Source organism: Hermetia illucens, chromosome 1, assembly GCF_905115235.1.
Source record: "Hermetia illucens chromosome 1, iHerIll2.2.curated.20191125, whole genome shotgun sequence".
NCBI classification, from domain to species: domain Eukaryota; kingdom Metazoa; phylum Arthropoda; class Insecta; order Diptera; family Stratiomyidae; genus Hermetia; species Hermetia illucens.
The window spans coordinates 193,943,394-193,961,371 of NC_051849.1; the positions used below are offsets into that span (position 1 = coordinate 193,943,394).

The 17,978-nt window shown below is 43.1% G+C and overlaps 2 protein-coding genes across 4 annotated transcripts; both read right to left on the reverse strand.

Annotated features, from left to right (window-relative positions):
• Positions 1-1,581: 1,581 nt before the first annotated feature.
• LOC119661209 (guanine nucleotide exchange factor MSS4 homolog) lies at positions 1,582-2,122 on the reverse strand. Its single transcript, XM_038070432.1, has 2 exons — positions 1,897-2,122; positions 1,582-1,840 (listed from the first exon to the last, which is right to left on the reverse strand). Exons 1-2 carry the CDS (start codon positions 2,017-2,019, stop codon positions 1,598-1,600), a joined length of 366 nt encoding a protein of 121 aa, XP_037926360.1. The 5' UTR covers positions 2,020-2,122; the 3' UTR covers positions 1,582-1,597.
• Positions 2,123-2,224: 102 nt separating this feature from the next.
• Positions 2,225-16,589, reverse strand: LOC119647049 (protein mitoshell). Of its 3 annotated transcripts, XM_038047806.1 has the most exons (9): positions 16,058-16,588; positions 15,515-15,664; positions 9,853-9,982; positions 9,614-9,795; positions 9,445-9,544; positions 9,307-9,385; positions 8,034-9,251; positions 7,837-7,980; positions 2,225-3,261 (listed from the first exon to the last, which is right to left on the reverse strand). In XM_038047806.1, exons 1-9 carry the CDS (start codon positions 16,110-16,112, stop codon positions 3,115-3,117), a joined length of 2,205 nt encoding a protein of 734 aa, XP_037903734.1. In that variant the 5' UTR covers positions 16,113-16,588; the 3' UTR covers positions 2,225-3,114. The 3 variants fall into 3 exon arrangements, with proteins under 3 accessions (XP_037903734.1, XP_037903735.1, XP_037903733.1); XM_038047807.1 differs by having other exon boundaries at positions 9,445-9,795; positions 16,514-16,589; XM_038047805.1 differs by having other exon boundaries at positions 9,445-9,795; positions 16,058-16,589.
• Between the last annotated feature and the right edge of the window lie 1,389 nt (positions 16,590-17,978).

The following is a 17,978-nucleotide window of genomic DNA, read 5'->3' on the forward strand; positions in this document are numbered from 1 at the left end:
AGACGGGTCGCTCCTCGTATATTATTGATGTTGCTATCCCCCATAATATCAACATTGAGCGGAAATACGTGGAGAAGAAGGTGAACTATGACCCATTGGCTCGGGCAATCAAAGAAATTTGGCGTCTCGAGCGGGTGGCTGTAGTTCCCATAATATTCAGCTACAGGTATTGTACCTAAATCCCTGACGACTTCCCTTGATGTCCTGGGACTTTAGCACAGTCTGGTTCAAACCATGCAGAAGTACACCATTCTGCATACGTGCTCGATGTTGCGGGGAGTACTCGACGGATTCTCCCACTGACCTACCACCGGCCACCACCCCCAGTGCCCCTTTAGTGTTTAAGTAGGTAGGATCGTTCGAGCCTAAATGCTTGGCACTTAGTGCTAGTATTAGGTAAAATCCGGCATCTGCCCAGATTGTGACAACTCGGAAATAATTGTTGGCGCAACAATCGATATTGGATCAGGGCCTTGAAGTGTGTTAGTATACTTCATTCAAGACCGTAACAGTACACTACAGGATCATAGTACCCTGTAGGAGGCAATATGGTCAGCATTGCGCTCGCCCGAGATTATTACCCTGATTTGACTTAGGTACTCATTCACAGCTGAGTCGACTGTTTTCCGACGTCAAATCACGATACAAATCCCATTGCCACCAGTAAGATTCGAACCACGACTTTCCGTACGACAGCCTTGTGCTCTAACCACGCAGCTATCCAGACACATTGGATGAAATAGCCGTACTTTAATTGTGAACGCCACAGTATCAATCCGCCCCCCGAGACTTCAAGTCTGGGTGGGCTTAGTTTTGTTGACTATTGAGTCAAGGCACATGATAAAATATCTGTGTCGTGACAGGGAGATAATATTTGAGAACCACGAACCTCGGCCCTGACAATCCTGGTAGCGGAGTTTGGTTGGTGGAGAGCCTTGGTGACCATGTTGGTGCCAAGGTAATGCAGCGCCATACTCTTATCGCAACAGAGTTGGCGTTCAACTTGGGGCCACAGTTGTTGCGTTCGTAACAAAGCATTTGCCGGATACGACCACAGACATTGGTCAGTAAGTCATCTGAAGCAGACAGACATGTATATCTTTCAAATATACCTGGCTTCTGTCTTGTCGTTCACAGTTGGCGTTAGTCAAATCTATCATGCCTCGCGGTTCCTCGCATCTTACCATGCACGATCAGGCCGGCCCGTCAGTTACTCCCAAACAGTACTAGCGGCCGGAACTTGAGATCAGATTGGCTTCTAAGTTTAGAATGTACAGGCGGTAGGCGATCGACTGAAAAACTGCCATACGCCTGACCGGGATGGGGATCGAGGAAATTGGCACGTGAGTTCTGGCGTCAGGCTGACGATCGCCAGACAGACCGTGTAGGCAGAGAAAGCACATGCATGGAGTTTTCAACGCAAGGGGCGGTCGGGCGGACTGGACTACTAAGGTGTAACCCACAGGGCGGCGTGCTCGTACACGGCAAACTTAACTCTTACATTGTACTCGTAATGAACCTACAAACACCGGACGACATAAACCCACGATGAAGTTTAAAAACATCAAATAAAACACATCGTTTCCATATAAAACATTTAATCCACATGACGAACCCTACTAAGCGCAACATATGAAACTCTTGTGTCGATATTATGATACCCAACTGGTCCCATTTCGCAGTCGCAGCAGATGAGAAACTTCGTCCGATCCAAAGTGTTGGAGAATCCAATGTTCTCGAACGTCATCATGTCCTCGACCACCCAAAAGCCGCTCAACGTCTCCTTCTCGATCTCTCCGGGCGCCCGAGAATTCTTCTGGTGCATCAGGGGCAGATCATACTGAAACGACCAAACAAAATTTAGACTTCGAACATGCAGCGACCACGGCAATGCACCTCCTGTTTCTCGAAGCTCGCAGTTTGTTGCCGCAGCATCAGCGATTCGCAGAACTGGCATCGCACCATTCGCTTGTTCTTATTATCCACGACCTCGTCCTCGAATTTGTTTTCACTAGACATAATGCAGAAACACTGTACGAGACTTCGAGTTTAAACTCAGGCGGCGACCGGCTGCAAAGTGTGACTAGAAAACAAGCCAATTGTCAGTTTTGACATTCGCGGCAATCAGCAAATTCAGCGCGCGAATGAATACGTTCAATGCGAAATCTAGCCGGAAACGGATGTGAAAGTCAGATTTAATTCTGGTAAAATAAAACGAACCTGATTCCATTAACTTATACAAAATTTATTGAAAAATAACCAACAATATCTTATTCGTAAGCCGACGTATATTACAAAATTTTAAAATTACCCGGTCTTTAAATGTAAAGAAATTTAATCAACTGTTACTATACCTTATGGATTATTTTGAATATTGCTTACTTTTTTTTTGTTTGAAATTATGATAAGATTCAAAAAAATCAGGCGAGAAATCGCGGTTAAGTTTAACGGCAGAATAAAAACTATGAATTACAGCTCGTTATTACTTCCGTACTAATTTAGGGTTAATCAATTCGAAACATTTTTTTTTGCACAATAAATGAACTTTTCTCATGTAGTTCCAATAGCCATTTGTAAGCTTAAATTTTATCCCAGCAAATTTAAAAAAAAGGTGGAACGATATTTGAGCAATGTTTTGTTTAAAAATTACATAGTAATTACAATTGTATAACTCCACACACACACATCTTATAACGGGTAACACTCCTGGAAATTTTACATTATCAACCATTTTTAATTTTACCGCACAAAAAATATCAACATCTGTAAATGACGACGGATAAATTACATTTAATATTAAATAGAAGACGAGATCATGATTGCTTGCTGTATGCCGTGTTGTAGGGGTTGTTAGTGATGCCTTGAAAAAACTTTTCGGTATTTTTTCTTAGATTTTTTTTGTACATTAACTTAATTGAAAATATAAGGGACGCAGGAAAAATTATTTTAATAGGTTCAGAAAAAAATTAGGGATAGGAGGGTGTTGTTTGGGGTGTAACTTTTTTCAGGTGGTTCACTTTTTCGTTTTTTTATAGATTTTCAATATAGCATAGAATGTCGGATGCATTTATGTTTTAACGGGTAAAGTCTTTTTTTCACTTAAGTTGTTAAGGGCTATATCGTTGTGGGAAATATACTTTCGTTCGGGTCTCCTGAGATGTGATCAAATTGCCAATTCTTGAAAAGTTTCTCAGTTAGAATGTTATCGATTTCTTTTTCGTATTCAGCAATTGAGTTTTTGAGTAGGTCATTGGGGTTTATCTGAAAGTAGGAAAGGGGTATTATCATCGGCAGAATTTGGTATCTTAGCATAATTTTAGAAACCACACATTGGACATAATCAGCAAATTAAAAACATTAATCAGAATTGTAATGACAAAATGGGATTTGCGATGGTCAAACAACCATCCTAAGTGCCCGGAGGCCACCAAGAGGGGATCCTGAAAAGAAAGTTGGCCAAATTTATCGTGAAGGTCCGCCCGCAAATACTGAAGCTCCATCAAAATACTCTATCGGCGCTTTCTTGCTTACGTGTATGCTCTATCCAGGCTTGGGAATATGGGAGGATCTTTGAACATTTCAATCCATCTGTCATTACAAATGGAGCTCAACGTGGGGTCATTTGTAAGAGCAAATGACGTCAAAACCAAGCTGTGCGCCACAGTAGGCCATCAAAATCACAAATGACGCCCAATATGGAATCCAATATTTCGTCAGTTCATGGCTGGAAGATAACTTATTCCGGCTAAAAACTTTGCTTTGCTGAATTGGATAGAGATACAATAGTTTCCTAACAATGTTCCCTATGCATCATTGTCCTTCCCACCTTGTAGAATTTCCTACCCTGTCCTCGGTAGTGTGTTGTCTTTGGGACTTGTTGTCCCATAAATGATTGCCTTTCAGAAGTCTAAATACTGAAAGCTTTTGAGGAGTGTCCTTCTCCAACAAGAGGAAATATCTTCATCGCGTCCCCCACAAGAGGAAAGATCTTCATCGCGTCCCCCACAAGAGGAAAGATCTTCATCGCGTCCCCCACAAGAGGAAAGATCTTCATCGCGTCTCCCACCAGAGGGAAGATTTTCATCGCGTCTCCCACCAGAAGGAAGATTTTCATCGCGTCTCCCACCAGAGGGAAGATTTTCATCGCGTCTCCCACCAGAGGGAAGATTTTCATCGCGTCTCCCACCAGAGGGAAGATTTTCATCGCGTCTCCCACCAGAGGGAAGATTTTCATCGCGTCTCCCACCAGAGGGAAGATTTTCATCGCGTCTCCCACCAGAAGGAAGATTTTCATCGCGTCTCCCACCAGAGGGAAGATTTTCATCGCGTCTCCCACCAGAGGGAAGATTTTCATCGCGTCTCCCACCAGAGGGAAGATTTTCATCGCGTCTCCCACCAGAGGGAAAATTTTCATCGCGTCTCCCACCAGAGGGAAAATTTTCATCGCGTCTCCCACCAGAGGGAAAATTTTCATCGCGTCTCCCACCAGAGGGAAAATTTTCATCGCGTCTCCATCACACCCCAAGAAGGAGAGATTTCCTTCTCGCCCCAACAAGAAAAGATATTTCCATCACGCCACCGCAAAGAGATCTTCATCACAACATGGAGAAATTTTTGTTACGCCCCAACATGAAGTGATTTTTATCACGCCCCAACAAGGAAAGATTTTCATAACACCCCAACAAGAGGAGAGACTTCTACCTCCTATTCCCAACAAGAGAGATTCCCATCACACCCCCACAAAATTAGAGATTTGCACCACGTCCCCAAAAGAAGAGAGATTTCGATCACGGCCCCAAAAGAAGAGGTTTCGATCACGCCCCCCAAAATAAGAGGTTTCGATCACGCCCCCCAAAATAAGAGGTTTCGATCACGCCCCCCAAAAGAAGAGAGATTTCGATCACGCCCCCCAAAAGAAGGGGGGGATTTCAATAACGCCCCAAAAAGAGGATGTGCTATTCAAACCTCAACAGTGAACGATATGCCATTCAGGGCTCAACAGTGAACGATATGCCATTCAGGCCACAATAATAGAGGATATGCCGTTCAAGCGTAACAGTTGCTTCAGTAGAGAAGGGATGCCGCTTAGGCTTCAATAGAAGAGGGATACCGCTTAAGCTTCAATAGGAGGATGACTGAGCGTTCTGCCCGGTCAGGGTAGCGCGTCCCTACATTGCCCCACCAGCCATACTCCAGATCATCACTGAGTACAAAGTCTTAATGGTCAGTTGGCTGTCGGTCAAAGTGACAACACGTATTCAATGTCGAGGTCCAGGAGGAAGAAGTGCAAAAGTTCATTGAGGTTATCTGCTGGCAAGGTTGCAGAGCACGAGTATTTCTTGCTCAGCACTGGCCTCCACAAAGTAGAATCATACATTAAGATATGACGAACCACGGCTGTGTACATCCACAGAGACCCTATTTCCTTAGAAAGGTGTCACTTTCATTAATTTACATTTGAAGGAAAGTGCCAATCTTTAACCATTTAGCCGCGAGAGGTGGAATCGGGCACCCCCTATCTAATCCTAAATAATATCAGCAACGTTCACATTTTGCATCCCACACGCACACCTTTCCTAAAGGGAAATCCATACTCATAACTGTGGGAAACATCCCAGAGAGATGGTGCCCCCACCCCCACCACTCCGCTGCGGCGTCCTTCTACTCACAACTCTACTCAAGTGCCTAAGACGCCCTCCAATCCTTTTCTGATTAGAGGCTCCTTGGAGGCTTTGGTACTAACGTTGAATGCTTAATTCTACACCCACGAAGTCAACTAAACTATATTGCCTGTAATGTAGCCCCCAGCCATACTAATTACCTCGTGAAGAGCGGTTTCTGTTGATTTGGCTTTGAAGTGCGTATGCTGAAATTTTGAGAAGGGCAACCTTTCCATGGTCGACCTTCAGTAGACGACTAGGACACGATTTAGCGTCTTCGATACGAAAGTTTTCACACAATTAGGGCTGCATAATTTCCAAGAAGAGGTTATCCTAGGAGAAGGAATTTTTATATAATCTACACAGGGTACATCCTTCGGGCACCAGCAATAGACCAGGAATCAGTAAGAAAGGAAATACTCTTCATGTCCTAATAGGACGGGAAATGTTCTTTACGCCTCAAAGGCAGAGGCAATTTCTTGTGAATATTAATAGTTTCAACACTGGGTGTGCTCTCTTATTGTGCGCTGTAAACCCTAACGGCAAAGGGTTTTCCCTGCATTCAGCACACATCAATGTAGAGAGACTTCCCTCATAAATTTTAGTGGAGCCAGCTATGCCCTCCGAAGTTCACTTAAAAATTTCTGAGCCTTAAGAAATGTTCTTCTTTAACCTTTGTTCCGTTTAGTAGTAAGGTCGATGCTTTTGGATCTAATACTCCACTTTTCTCAGTCATAGACCAGGTCCTTGAGGAGTCAACTCATCATATCTGGTACCAACTATCGCTGTCCCAATCTGCTTTTTGGTAGTTTCGCCTGATAACAGTGGTGGTTGTCATAAAACTACCATTTCGCTCTCGGATCCTTCTGCTCCCTCCACGATTTTCCAAAAAGCTTGCGCGCTCGTCTCCCAGTGGTCTACATCACGTAGTTCTATGCGCCCCTCTTATCGGCCACTTTGGGATGGTATAACCCACCATAAAGTTACCGCCCTTCTTTAATTTGTGATCTATCAGGCCCGTATACAACCTCGTTCTTCATTAGTTATTATCTTGGGACTGAATACCACGATGACACGAAGCAGACATGAACTGTTGAAAGTTTCGAGCTTTTGAATAACAGTCGTGGTCTCCGTTCCATATACCGCTCCCATACATTAGCACATAATCCTACGATCCTCGAACAAGTGATGATTTGGAGACCCCAATCAGAACCCAAAGTACTGGTATGGTACTGGTTTATACTGAGCGTAGGCTCATTCATTCATACCAGTGAATGCAACTCTGTCGCAACAAAAGAATACGGCACTCGCGTTGTACAGCGCAGGCATGAGCCTACAAGAGCTCTGCCCGCGATATGGGTGCAACCAAAACTACCATTAAGTTCTCACGATGGGGCCAACTATGAATAACCGGAGCGAAAAAAAAATCCCCTAGAAGTTTCTCTGGAAAATATGCTCTCAGAAGGCCATCCTGGTTCCCACAGTACAATATAAGCTCCGGTCCCTTGCATACTCTGGTGTGGTCGCCCTGCTCGAGTACGTGGCTGCTCTTTAATGCAAAAAAGAGTGCGATGACCAGTCGAACTGAGAACCTTGATCTTGTTGGTGTTTACCTTCACTTCTCTTTTCTAACTCTACTTCCCTTTCTTTCGAAATCCCTGATGGGAAGCAACAGATGACATCAGCGTAATCGAACCCTATTATTATTGTCCGGAATGCCCCTCCTGCATAGAGCATTCCAAATACACTCCCAGTTCATGCTGTAAGGCTTTCACTGTTCCAAAGATTTGAAGAGTTCAGGAGGATTCAGATCGAAAACCGGCCTGCTCTCTGTAAATCAAGCTTTGAAAGTTTGGTCCGATACTTTTCAGGATGATTGTAGTTAATATTTTTGCAACAGCAAGAAGCAAACAACCCTCCACTTCTCGCACTCAAGGCGGTTGCGATCATCCCGTCCTATTCATTGGAAAAGATCTCGAATTCCCAAATTGGTTTATCAGATTCAATCTTGGACCCTGCTACGCGGAATGATCTTTGCAGGGCAATGTGTAGGCGCTGAACGTTGGACGTGCTGCATAACAGCGTCCATGACAAGAAGGAACCCTTCTGACTGCAGTAGAGCGATTTAATCCAGCGGACTTCCATGGATACCAATAAAGAAGGCCGAAGTACTTACCTTCAGATATATTTTCGCATGATATATAATCAGTTTAAGATCGTGTACGATTTCGAATATATGCGAATACCCTCCAACTTGTGCTTTCAGGATGATCGAACGAAGATCCATAAAATTCGGATATTTGGCGGTAAAATCTGGAAACTGAAACAGGAAACATGAAATACCCGTCAAACTTGCAACAAATCCTAACTTACATAGTTTCTTGTAAAATGAGCGGTAAAAAAGTATTTTCCTTCAGATAAATTGCTGATACGTTGCAAAAGAACCTCTAGTTTCTCCGTGAGGTCTGAACCAATTGGTTTTGTGATAGTTGGGTCGAAAGCCGACGAGAAATTCGTTAAATTCTTCTCAAGTACGCGAAATTCGAATGGGAGCCAATCATTCCCAGGCTTCATGTTAAGCGAATTATGGTTTGGTGGTACGCCTATAGGTACCGGCGGCAAACCATTCCCACCACCACAAGGTGGGTTCGAGATCGATTGTTGTGGAATAGACTGCTGCTTTCCATCACCTTCACCATTGATGGGCGAGGATGTTACACTCTGATTACAAGTATCTAAAATCGGCGTAGTATTGGGCCACAGGAGATTTACCTCATCTGCGCCACTATTATTAAAGGTTTTCCCGATACAAGGGTCAATAGGCGAGTCAACTACGATATCCTTTTTGCTTGACGTAGATGAATCGAGACCGCTATTGGATTCCTTCTGCAATGGGTTGTACACCCCAGTTTTAAAGTACGTACCGTTGGCCGTGGCCTTCCTCTGAGTCTCTTCAGAATCTTCGACCAACGTGGAGAAGTAGCTCTTGTTCAAAGCATTGTTACTAGACTCATTCAAAATCGACGTTTGCTTAGGATTACTGTCAGTCGACACATTATCATTCAAAAAGTCATAGGAATCATCAAACATCTTGAAGTTCAGCTTCTGATTGGTTCCATTCAGGTCACTATTCACATTGGGAGGTTTCTTCAAGGGCGTACTAGATGCCTTCATGGTGCTGTCCATCTTCTGGAAAGCAGCCTTCTGACTCTGTACCAGGTGGTCCAAACTCAAGAATGATTTAATTATATTCTCCACAAAATCCATGGTTGCATCTTGCCAGGCCGCGAAGCTCTTTGTAAAATCTGGGCTCAGAGCTGATTTCACTTTAGTTAGTCCCTCCGGAGTGTTGTACACATATCCTTTTATTATAATCCAAGCATTTATGATGCGAGTGAAAACGAATATGAAATCTTTGACAGCCCAAGCTATGCCTTGTGAATTAATGTTGGGTAAAACCCCATCGGGCCGGATTAAGTCCTGCTTCATGCGTGCACAAAGGCTGTCGATTTTCTTGAAGCAGGGACGGTTTCGGTGTGTGTAGGCTAGACGTTCTGCCAGCTCGCAACCACGCATGGCCATTCGTGTTAGCTGAAAAATTCCAGCTTTTAGATGATACTATACAATTGCCAGCAAGTGACATTACCTCTGAGAATTTCTCCTGGCACAAGGAGCTCATATCGATCATCGCTGGTCCATCGGACATATCGAAGGAGAATCGGTTACTGAAATTTTGTTCAAGCATTTTTACAACGCCCGGCAAAGTAAGACAAACCACGTTTACCCAAATTTCTTTTCAAAATCTTTTGCAAAAACTGCATCAATCCCATTGCTTTTATCATGATATGGATTCGGAACAGTAGTGGATCCATACGGTAACTCAACTGAGGAAACCGGAGGATGAAGATCAGAAATACGACCTTCTCTTTGCAATAATGTACTAGGAAGCTTACGATTATTCATAGCAGTTTCAGGTTCACCTGGGGATTTTGGCAACGGCATTGTCAAATCATTCAACGCATTTATATTGACTGGATTATTATGATTCATGCACTGAACCCCAATTTGTATGGTCATATTATTTGGCTCTACGTTCCTAGTGTTCGCTCCCGTGTTAGGCATAAACCGGGCTTGTCTGTAAAAAGTGCGACATCAGTGAGATTGTTGAAGATAACAAAAAAAGACTAATTACGGATTGTCATAGTTTGAAGGAATATTGTTCGATTGGTACAGCGGTAGAGGGTATGGTGTAGGGAACATCGCCACTCCGGGCGGGCATACTGGTGACATAAATTGACCGTATGGCCAAAATGAGTGGAAATCTGAAATGAAAGAAGTTTGCAAACATTAGATTACAGTGACTAGATCCAGGAAAAACATCCTAAAAATTGCTTGACTACAGTGTTTTCTAAATGAACCCTTATTCAAAAACCAGAAACTGGAGATCTACAGTATTCTTTTGGGTCGCTATCTGCCATCAGGAAAGACCTTTGTCGGGGGCAGGAGATTTACCGGCCAGAGTTTTCTAAGAAGGGGGAGGGGATCTGTCAATAGCGGTTAATAGCGTTTTTAACATAAACGGCGAATAGAAGGTCCTGCGTAATTTGGCGTAATTAATATACCCCGGGGCCGGATTATTTGTCTACAGCCTTGTTTACCATATATCGAATAACATACCTGAAAGTGGAGAACGCCAAATGCGAAAGCCCTTATGTATTATCCTATTCTATTTGTATGTGCAACGTGTATCAATGCATTTTATCCAAAACTAAAACCAGACTAACATTGAGTGACACCTGTTCCGCATCAAAGTTCCATAAACTCTGATCATAACCCCCCAAGAAGGATATTCTGACCGGGTAGTTTTGAATAAAATCTACATTAACCTGCAGCCCACATACATGTAGGCAAATCGGCTAGAACCTGAAACTGGCAAAGCCAACCTTCCTTTGATCTGATACATGCCGATCACACCTAGTATAGCGCGAGGCACGTCCAAAAAGTAAGTATATTGGCGCTCTCACGCCCGTAAGGAATGGCATGTCGACATACCGTGAAGTCTGACTGCCTCTGTTCAAAATGAGACCAATTTGAGGTTACTATGTTCCAAACTTTTGACCCAGAATCATCTCTTGGGAAAAAATGTTGGCCCTATCTGCCATCAAATGCGAAAACACCTCCCTCAATCCAAGGCGTTATGCAAACTGTGCCCATTGAAGCATTGGAGTCAAGGTCAACTGCGAAGACCACAACCGATCAGAGTACATCTGAGCTCAGCATATCAAACGTCAGGAAGGAAACAGGCCTCAGGGAGCTGCGTAGATCAGCCCACTAGAGGGGAATTTTCCAAGGAACCCCCAACCCCAAGAAGGACTAATCCTCTCCTCCAAGGAACCCTAACCCGAGCCCAAGAAGGCGTAATCCCGGGGAAGTCACGAGATAAAGAGAGGATTCCTTACACATACTAATGCGGTGAAAAGCATTCGACTGACCATATACTGCCAACGGTATTTCCACTCATGAGGAGCACGAAATAATTGAGCTCATCGTCATGGAGATGTGTGAGGGCTGAAATACGGAGCTTGCGTCCACCAGCATACTTTTTCCACCAAGTCTTATACTTCGCGATGGAGGCAGACAGGCTAGGAACAATAGCCCCCCCAAGTTGCCAGAATGGAAAGGAACGGAACTGTTGACATGTGCTGGGAATTATCACAGCGACAGAGTCGGAGAAGCTTCTGCTCCTCCTAGTCACTCAAAACATTAACCTTTACCCACGATTATGGACAGTCTTTAGGACAAGGAGAAACTCCTCACAATCGGAGTAGATAACCGATCCATGAAGGCAATTCAAGGTCGTCACTGCCCAATCAACTACAAATCTGGCAGCATCTTCAAACGTAGAAACCAAGGAAGGACACTTCAAAGGACACAACATGGAAGCCTGCCGGGGTCCCTAACGAAATCAAGGCGATTGTGCAGGCTGCCCTACCGAACAGGCAAGTAGATTTCTTGCCCACAAAAGAACCGACCGACCTAGACCTTTCTAGAGCTCAAGTCGGACAATGAAATGTAAGGAAGTGCCATGTTGGAGGAGGAGGATGACACTTCTACATTGGAGAAGAGCTTCAAACACAATGGAGCCAATGGTAGCCATAAAACCTAGATCATGCATAAGTTGCATTTGCAGTAACTGCAAGGATGAGTTCTAAAGATAACATTGGAATAGCCCTGCATATACCGGGGGTAGATTCCTCTTGTGAAAAAATGAAATTTAAAATATATATATATCTTTCAGACCTTATATTTGAAGACTTCTAGGCTGTCCAGTTCACTGAAAGCAAGGGGAAAAATCGGTAGATAGTCATGATGCTGCCCAGGAATCGACACGTGCATCCCACTGGAATTAGTTGTTTGACTGACGAAGTCCTACGAGAGGAAAGCGCTACCACTTCCACTCCGTTGCGATGCCAACGCTTACCATAAGATCTGAGGAAACAGCAACAACAATCGAAGAGGCGAGTACCGTTTTGAATGCGTCCTTAGCAATAAGGTACAAATGCATAATGTAGGGAAGACGCCAAAATTCATAACCACCACCAGGCAAGACAAACTAGACTTGATCCTAATTTGATTCACGGCTGAAGCGGAATGCTAGAGACATCGCGGAAGGGATGGCTTGGCAAATCTCCTTTATTTGGTAGGTAGGTAGGTAGGATTTCTCTAATCGTTTGTTGCACCTTGGAGATTATAACACTGTGATCGTCCAGACTACCTCACGTCATTCCTATAAATGAGCGGATGGAAAGGATGCTCATAGCCTCCAGCTTCCGTAACACTTCACCTAAGATTCCGCCTTGAATATAAACTTGACGCGTTATTTTCGGTAGGTCAACGAAGTAGCAGCGAGCCCTTGAGTGGAGAGAGTTGCCGAAATACCATAGGGAATTTTGTGACAGCCTCGTAAGAGGGGTTCTATCTATGGATGGTATATATCGATCAGAGTATAAAATTTTGGATACATTCCCCACCCCTTTTTCAACATCACCATGTAGTAACTCAATCTCTGTCAACGTTGAAGATCGTTTTGGAATAATTTAGAGTGGAAGCTTAAGAAGGACAAGCCATTTTATATTAGATACGACGCTTTACTTTAGGGAGAGATTAGATTAGATTATTCTCGAATTCTTCCACAGTCAACAACGGTCTAAGACAAGAGGATGCTCTACATACATATGTGGCGCGGCAGGATTCGCGGCATTCGAAGTTTATTTCGAATGTTGCGAATACGAGCGGTTAGATGGCTGGGTCAGTAATTAAAGTCTTTCATCCTTTTTCGATTTAATTATTTTAAGCCGCTGATGAATAAATGGATCCGTGCATAAATAAAACGTAAGGATTTCTTGTGTTCGGCCCCAGTAAAGACTACTAGGACCGGATTAGTTCACACACATTCTTTTTAACAACCCGCCCAAGGATACTGACGAGCACTTGGCCTCTATCAAAAGTGACTTATCTCCGCGGTAGGGATAAAATTGTTGGAGATATCAAAATTACATTATACGACTTGGCTGACTGCGGAGACGTTCAAAGAGACTAATCAACACTAGGAGCTGAGAGCTCGACTTTTAGTTGCAAACTCGGGTGAGAGCAACGAGGTAGAGTTCGTTTGCAACCTCCCTGCGAAATTTTCCGATACAGCTCCTGCAGTCTCTGCAGTGCTGAGTTTATACCTACATATTCTCGGAATCTGAGGTCTTTCCCATTAAGTTGAAAAATGAATGATCGTCAAGATTCCGAGGAAAGGCACGCGTTGCATAAAACTCCGAAGAATATGAGTGAAATTATGCGGTGCTTCCAACGATTAATTATTTGAACTCACTCCGAAGAAGTTGTAGTAATTGGAGTCCGATAAGGTTGCATTCTATGCCCGATAGGATTCGGACGTGGAGGGCTTCAATATACTATTGAGATTTTTTTTTTGAAACAGCTCGACTGCGCTGATATCTTTTGCTCTTTCACCGAATCATGCACTTTAGCCAAATGTCTGTAGATTTGGAAAGAAACGAGCAGACTCGAACTGAGAATAAACACGAAGAAGCCTTATACACCTCGATGGACAGAATGGGCATATTGGAACGATTCGTTGAGTAATTTGATGAACTACTGAACAACCAGAACATCAGCGAATTTGAGGTCCCGCCAACTGAAGACGACGAACAAATACCGCCACCACCAAGTATAGAAGAAACAGTTCGTCCAATTCATCGGCTTAAAAATCATAAGTCACCAGGAACTGACGGAATTACAGTCGAATTGGTTAAATATGGAGGCGACCAATTACACCAAGTGGTTCGTCAACTTGTGCTCAATCTGTGGGATAGTGAATCAATGCCGGACGACTGGGAACGAGTTATCATCTGTCTCATACATAAAAAGGGGGATATCATACAATGCAGCAATTATAGAGGTATCACGTTCCTGAACACCATCTATAAGGTATTCTCCGCTATCTTGCTAGGCCGCGTAGCCCCATATGCCCACAACATCATTGGCCCATACTAAAGAGGCTTCACTCCAGGCAAATCAGCAACAAATCAGATTTTCTCTCTGCGGAAAGCGATGGAAAACCTGTTGGAATATGGACATCAGTTGCACCATCTCTTCATCGAGCTTAAATCCGCATGTGATAGCATAGCCAGAGTAAAACTGTACACGTCCATGAGAGAATTCTGTATCCCGACGAAATTTATTAGACTGACTAGGCTGACTCTGACCAATGTGCGAGGCCAGATAAAAGGAGCAGAACCACTCTTAAGACCAATCGACATCAACAACTATCTAGGACAAGGGGATGCCCTATCATGCGTCCCCTTTAACCTGGCCCTCGAGAAAGTGATCCGTGATCCTGAGGTAAATGCAAGAGGTACGATCCTCTTTAAGTCCACCAAACTATCGGCCTATGCTGACGATACTGACATCATGGAAAGAACAACCAGAGATGTACAGCCTACCTTCATCCAGATCGAGCAGGCGGTGATAACAGCTATGACGATAAAATCCGTGCGCGGTTGTTGGCAGCCAACAGAGCCTATTTCGGCTTACAAAAACTGTTTCGCTGCAAACGTCTCACCATAGGGTCAAAGCTCTTACTGTACAAAACTATAATCTTGCCAGTCCTTATGTATTCCTCGGAGACTTGGGTTGTTAGCAAAAAAAACTGCGAACCCTTGACCGCGTTCGAGAGAAGAACCCTCCGAAGAATTTTTGGCTCCCTACATTAGGATGGACGATTCCGTAGCTCACATAACGACGAAATCTATGAGCGATACTACGACTGTCCGGTTGTGGATAAAATCCGGCTCAATAGATTACGGTGGACGGGTCACTTAATCCGTATGGATAAGGATGATCCCACCCGGAAAGTTTATAAGGGCAATATCTATGGTGGAAAAAAGACGAGGCAGACCCTGCCTAAGATGGCGCGATGGCGTAGGTTAGGACGCCAGGCGGCTTTTAAAGATATCGAATTGGTAGACCTCGGCGCAAAACCGGGATGTCTGGAGTTCCTAATTAAGGCAGGCCTAGACCGGATACCGGTTGTTGCGCTGTTGATGATGATGATATAAGAGATCCTAGTTCTTCCAAATAGTCTGCGACAGTTGGGTTGATCCACTTAGATTTACTTTTAGAAACCTGCGCGAAAAGTTCAAGATATGTGCTAGTTGGAACTGTTGGCATTCATGGGGGAGTAGAACAAAGCACTTGACTAATAAAAAGTTCCTCCGAAACATTCATTTGAACCACCTTAGGCACAAAAATCAATATATTTTGTATAATTTACAGAGGCTTACCTTGTGCCATCAAATTGGATATTCGTAAACGGTCCATATTGTTAGAATTCATCGATCCTGGACAATTTACATGACTCGAAATATTGTCATTCGCGCCACCTAAACGCAAATCAACTTGAGTTTGATTGTTCATTCCAAGAATTTGGCGAGCTTTAATTAAAGATGAGAGAAAATTAGTTATAATGAGGTGGACTTTCAATTTCTGGTGTTTTCATAGGAATTTTGCGAAAAACGTAAATATTTTTCAAATGTCATAAGTACATGCATTCAAGCGAAATAAGGGCTGTTTCACGACCATAGCATAGAGAATATAAAGAAATTTAGTGATAGCAGATACCTGATCTAAGACGTCATTTGAAGTCACGGTCCTATATGAAATAACCACTACTTCCCAGGATTAAAGTGCTCCTGTTGCAAAGTATGGCAATCTACCCTTGTTCGAACCCTTCTGAAATATCACAGCCCTTACGTCGCTTTACCTCACATACTCTCAAAATTACTGACTAATATGTTCTACGTATCGAACTAGAAAAAAATACTCACGTTTTCTTCGCAAAAGTCCTTCTTGAAGGATAAAATCATTAGAGTAACTGGACATTTTCAATTTCCGGTCTTAAATTTTTTTATCAGTCTTGTTTAATATGCTTAGCCGTTACGTTACGTAAGTTTAAATTATATCAAAATATCGTTTTAAAATATTTAAAATTATTCCCAAACATCCGAATATGCGGAGATAGTGATTGCGTTTAAAACAAATATATTAACACATTAAAGGTGCACGCGCCGTTATGCGACAATGGTTCAACGTAAACTTTTCTCCTTTATTAATATGAACATGTATTTTTTGGCGTTAAAACGAACTAATGAAGCTCATTTCGTAATTTTTTAACATTGGAGTATTTTTGCTTGTCAAAACTTAGATATCAGCCAGACGACAGGCACAGGAAATTTGCAATTGATAAAAAGAAAATTTTTTTGCTTTAAAACAACAAAACTTACAATCACAAAAAATGCTACAGCTTGAAAATCACGTCCGTCTTCTCTGGAGGCACCCTAAAAAGTAAATAAAATTTTGTCAAGCATGAACAAAAGATAGTTGACATCGTAGTGACTTTGTTTTTCCAAAAATTTCACTGGCAAATTGATGATTATATATGGACGGAGTGGATTTCCATTCGAATGATAAAAGTGTCCTTGCGAATCAAAGTGGGACTGTGCGGAGATTCTTAGTTGGACGCATGTAACTATAAAGTCAAATGAGGAACAAATGAATGAAAGTACGTAAGACCAGGAGTTTGGTTTACCAAGTTCCATTTATTTCCTTGAAAACGAATCCTCTCCGCAAATGTGATACCAATCTTCAATCAAATCTGGCTCCGTATCACGTCTGCAGGATATGGTCCGTATATATATATCATAGAGAGTACATCACTCGTCTAATACATTGAGGCAATTCAATTGCGTTGCCTTTTTTGAGGCACCCGTGCCTGCACCATTTTGTAGTACCTCTCGTAGTAGTCTGCCAATCGATGTGGCAATATAAAATAGACTGATTCCATCTAAATCGGGGGAATATAAGTGCCGTTATCAAATTCTCGTCGTCCTAGAATGTATTTACTACTAAACCCATATTAAAAGCCTTTGTGGGCCACCCTTCTTTTTCTACTCCTCCGATAGCGCTGCGGGTCGACTTGGCCGCTGACTTCCCTCAAGCCTATTTCTCAAATTTCGAAGTGCTTCATTGTATGCATGAATTGTCCTTTCTTATCTTGCTCTTGAGTTTTCCTGGCAGACGATTGTCTTGCGCTTGCTCTTTGAACTCCCTCTCAGATATTCTCATTTCTGGTATTCGATCGTTGTGTCTTACTCCTTGCAATTTTCCGAGCTAAATTCGAATACATATTGGTCCGCCGCCAACAACTTCAGACAGCTCTACGTTGTACAAAACTCGCCAAGAATCAATCTTCTTCTTTTTCTTTTTCTTTAGCCTTTGTCCCGTTTATAAGCGGGGTCTGCTCGTTGTGATCGGTTTCGCTATTTAGCTCCTGATCTATCTCAAGACTTTTATTTCCCCATCCAGCGTATCAAGCTACCGCTGTTTCGGTCGGTCTTTTGGTCGTTTACCGTCGACTTCGATGTTCAGACCAATCTTGGTAAGTGAACTCTCGTTGGCACGAATTACGTGACCATACCATCGAAGTCGCCTCTCGCAGTTTTTCCACGATCAGTGCAACTCCATATCGGATGCGGATATATCCTCATCTGGGATGTGATCAAAACGTGTCACGCGACTACTCCAACGCAACATCTTCATCTCCATTACCGCAAGACGTCGTTCATTGTATTTTATAGTGGGCCAACACAAAGAACCATAGAGAACGATAGGACGGACGACATTGCGGTAAATTTCCGATTTGAGACGTTCGTTGAAACGTGAATCGCAAAGAACACCAGTTGTGGAATG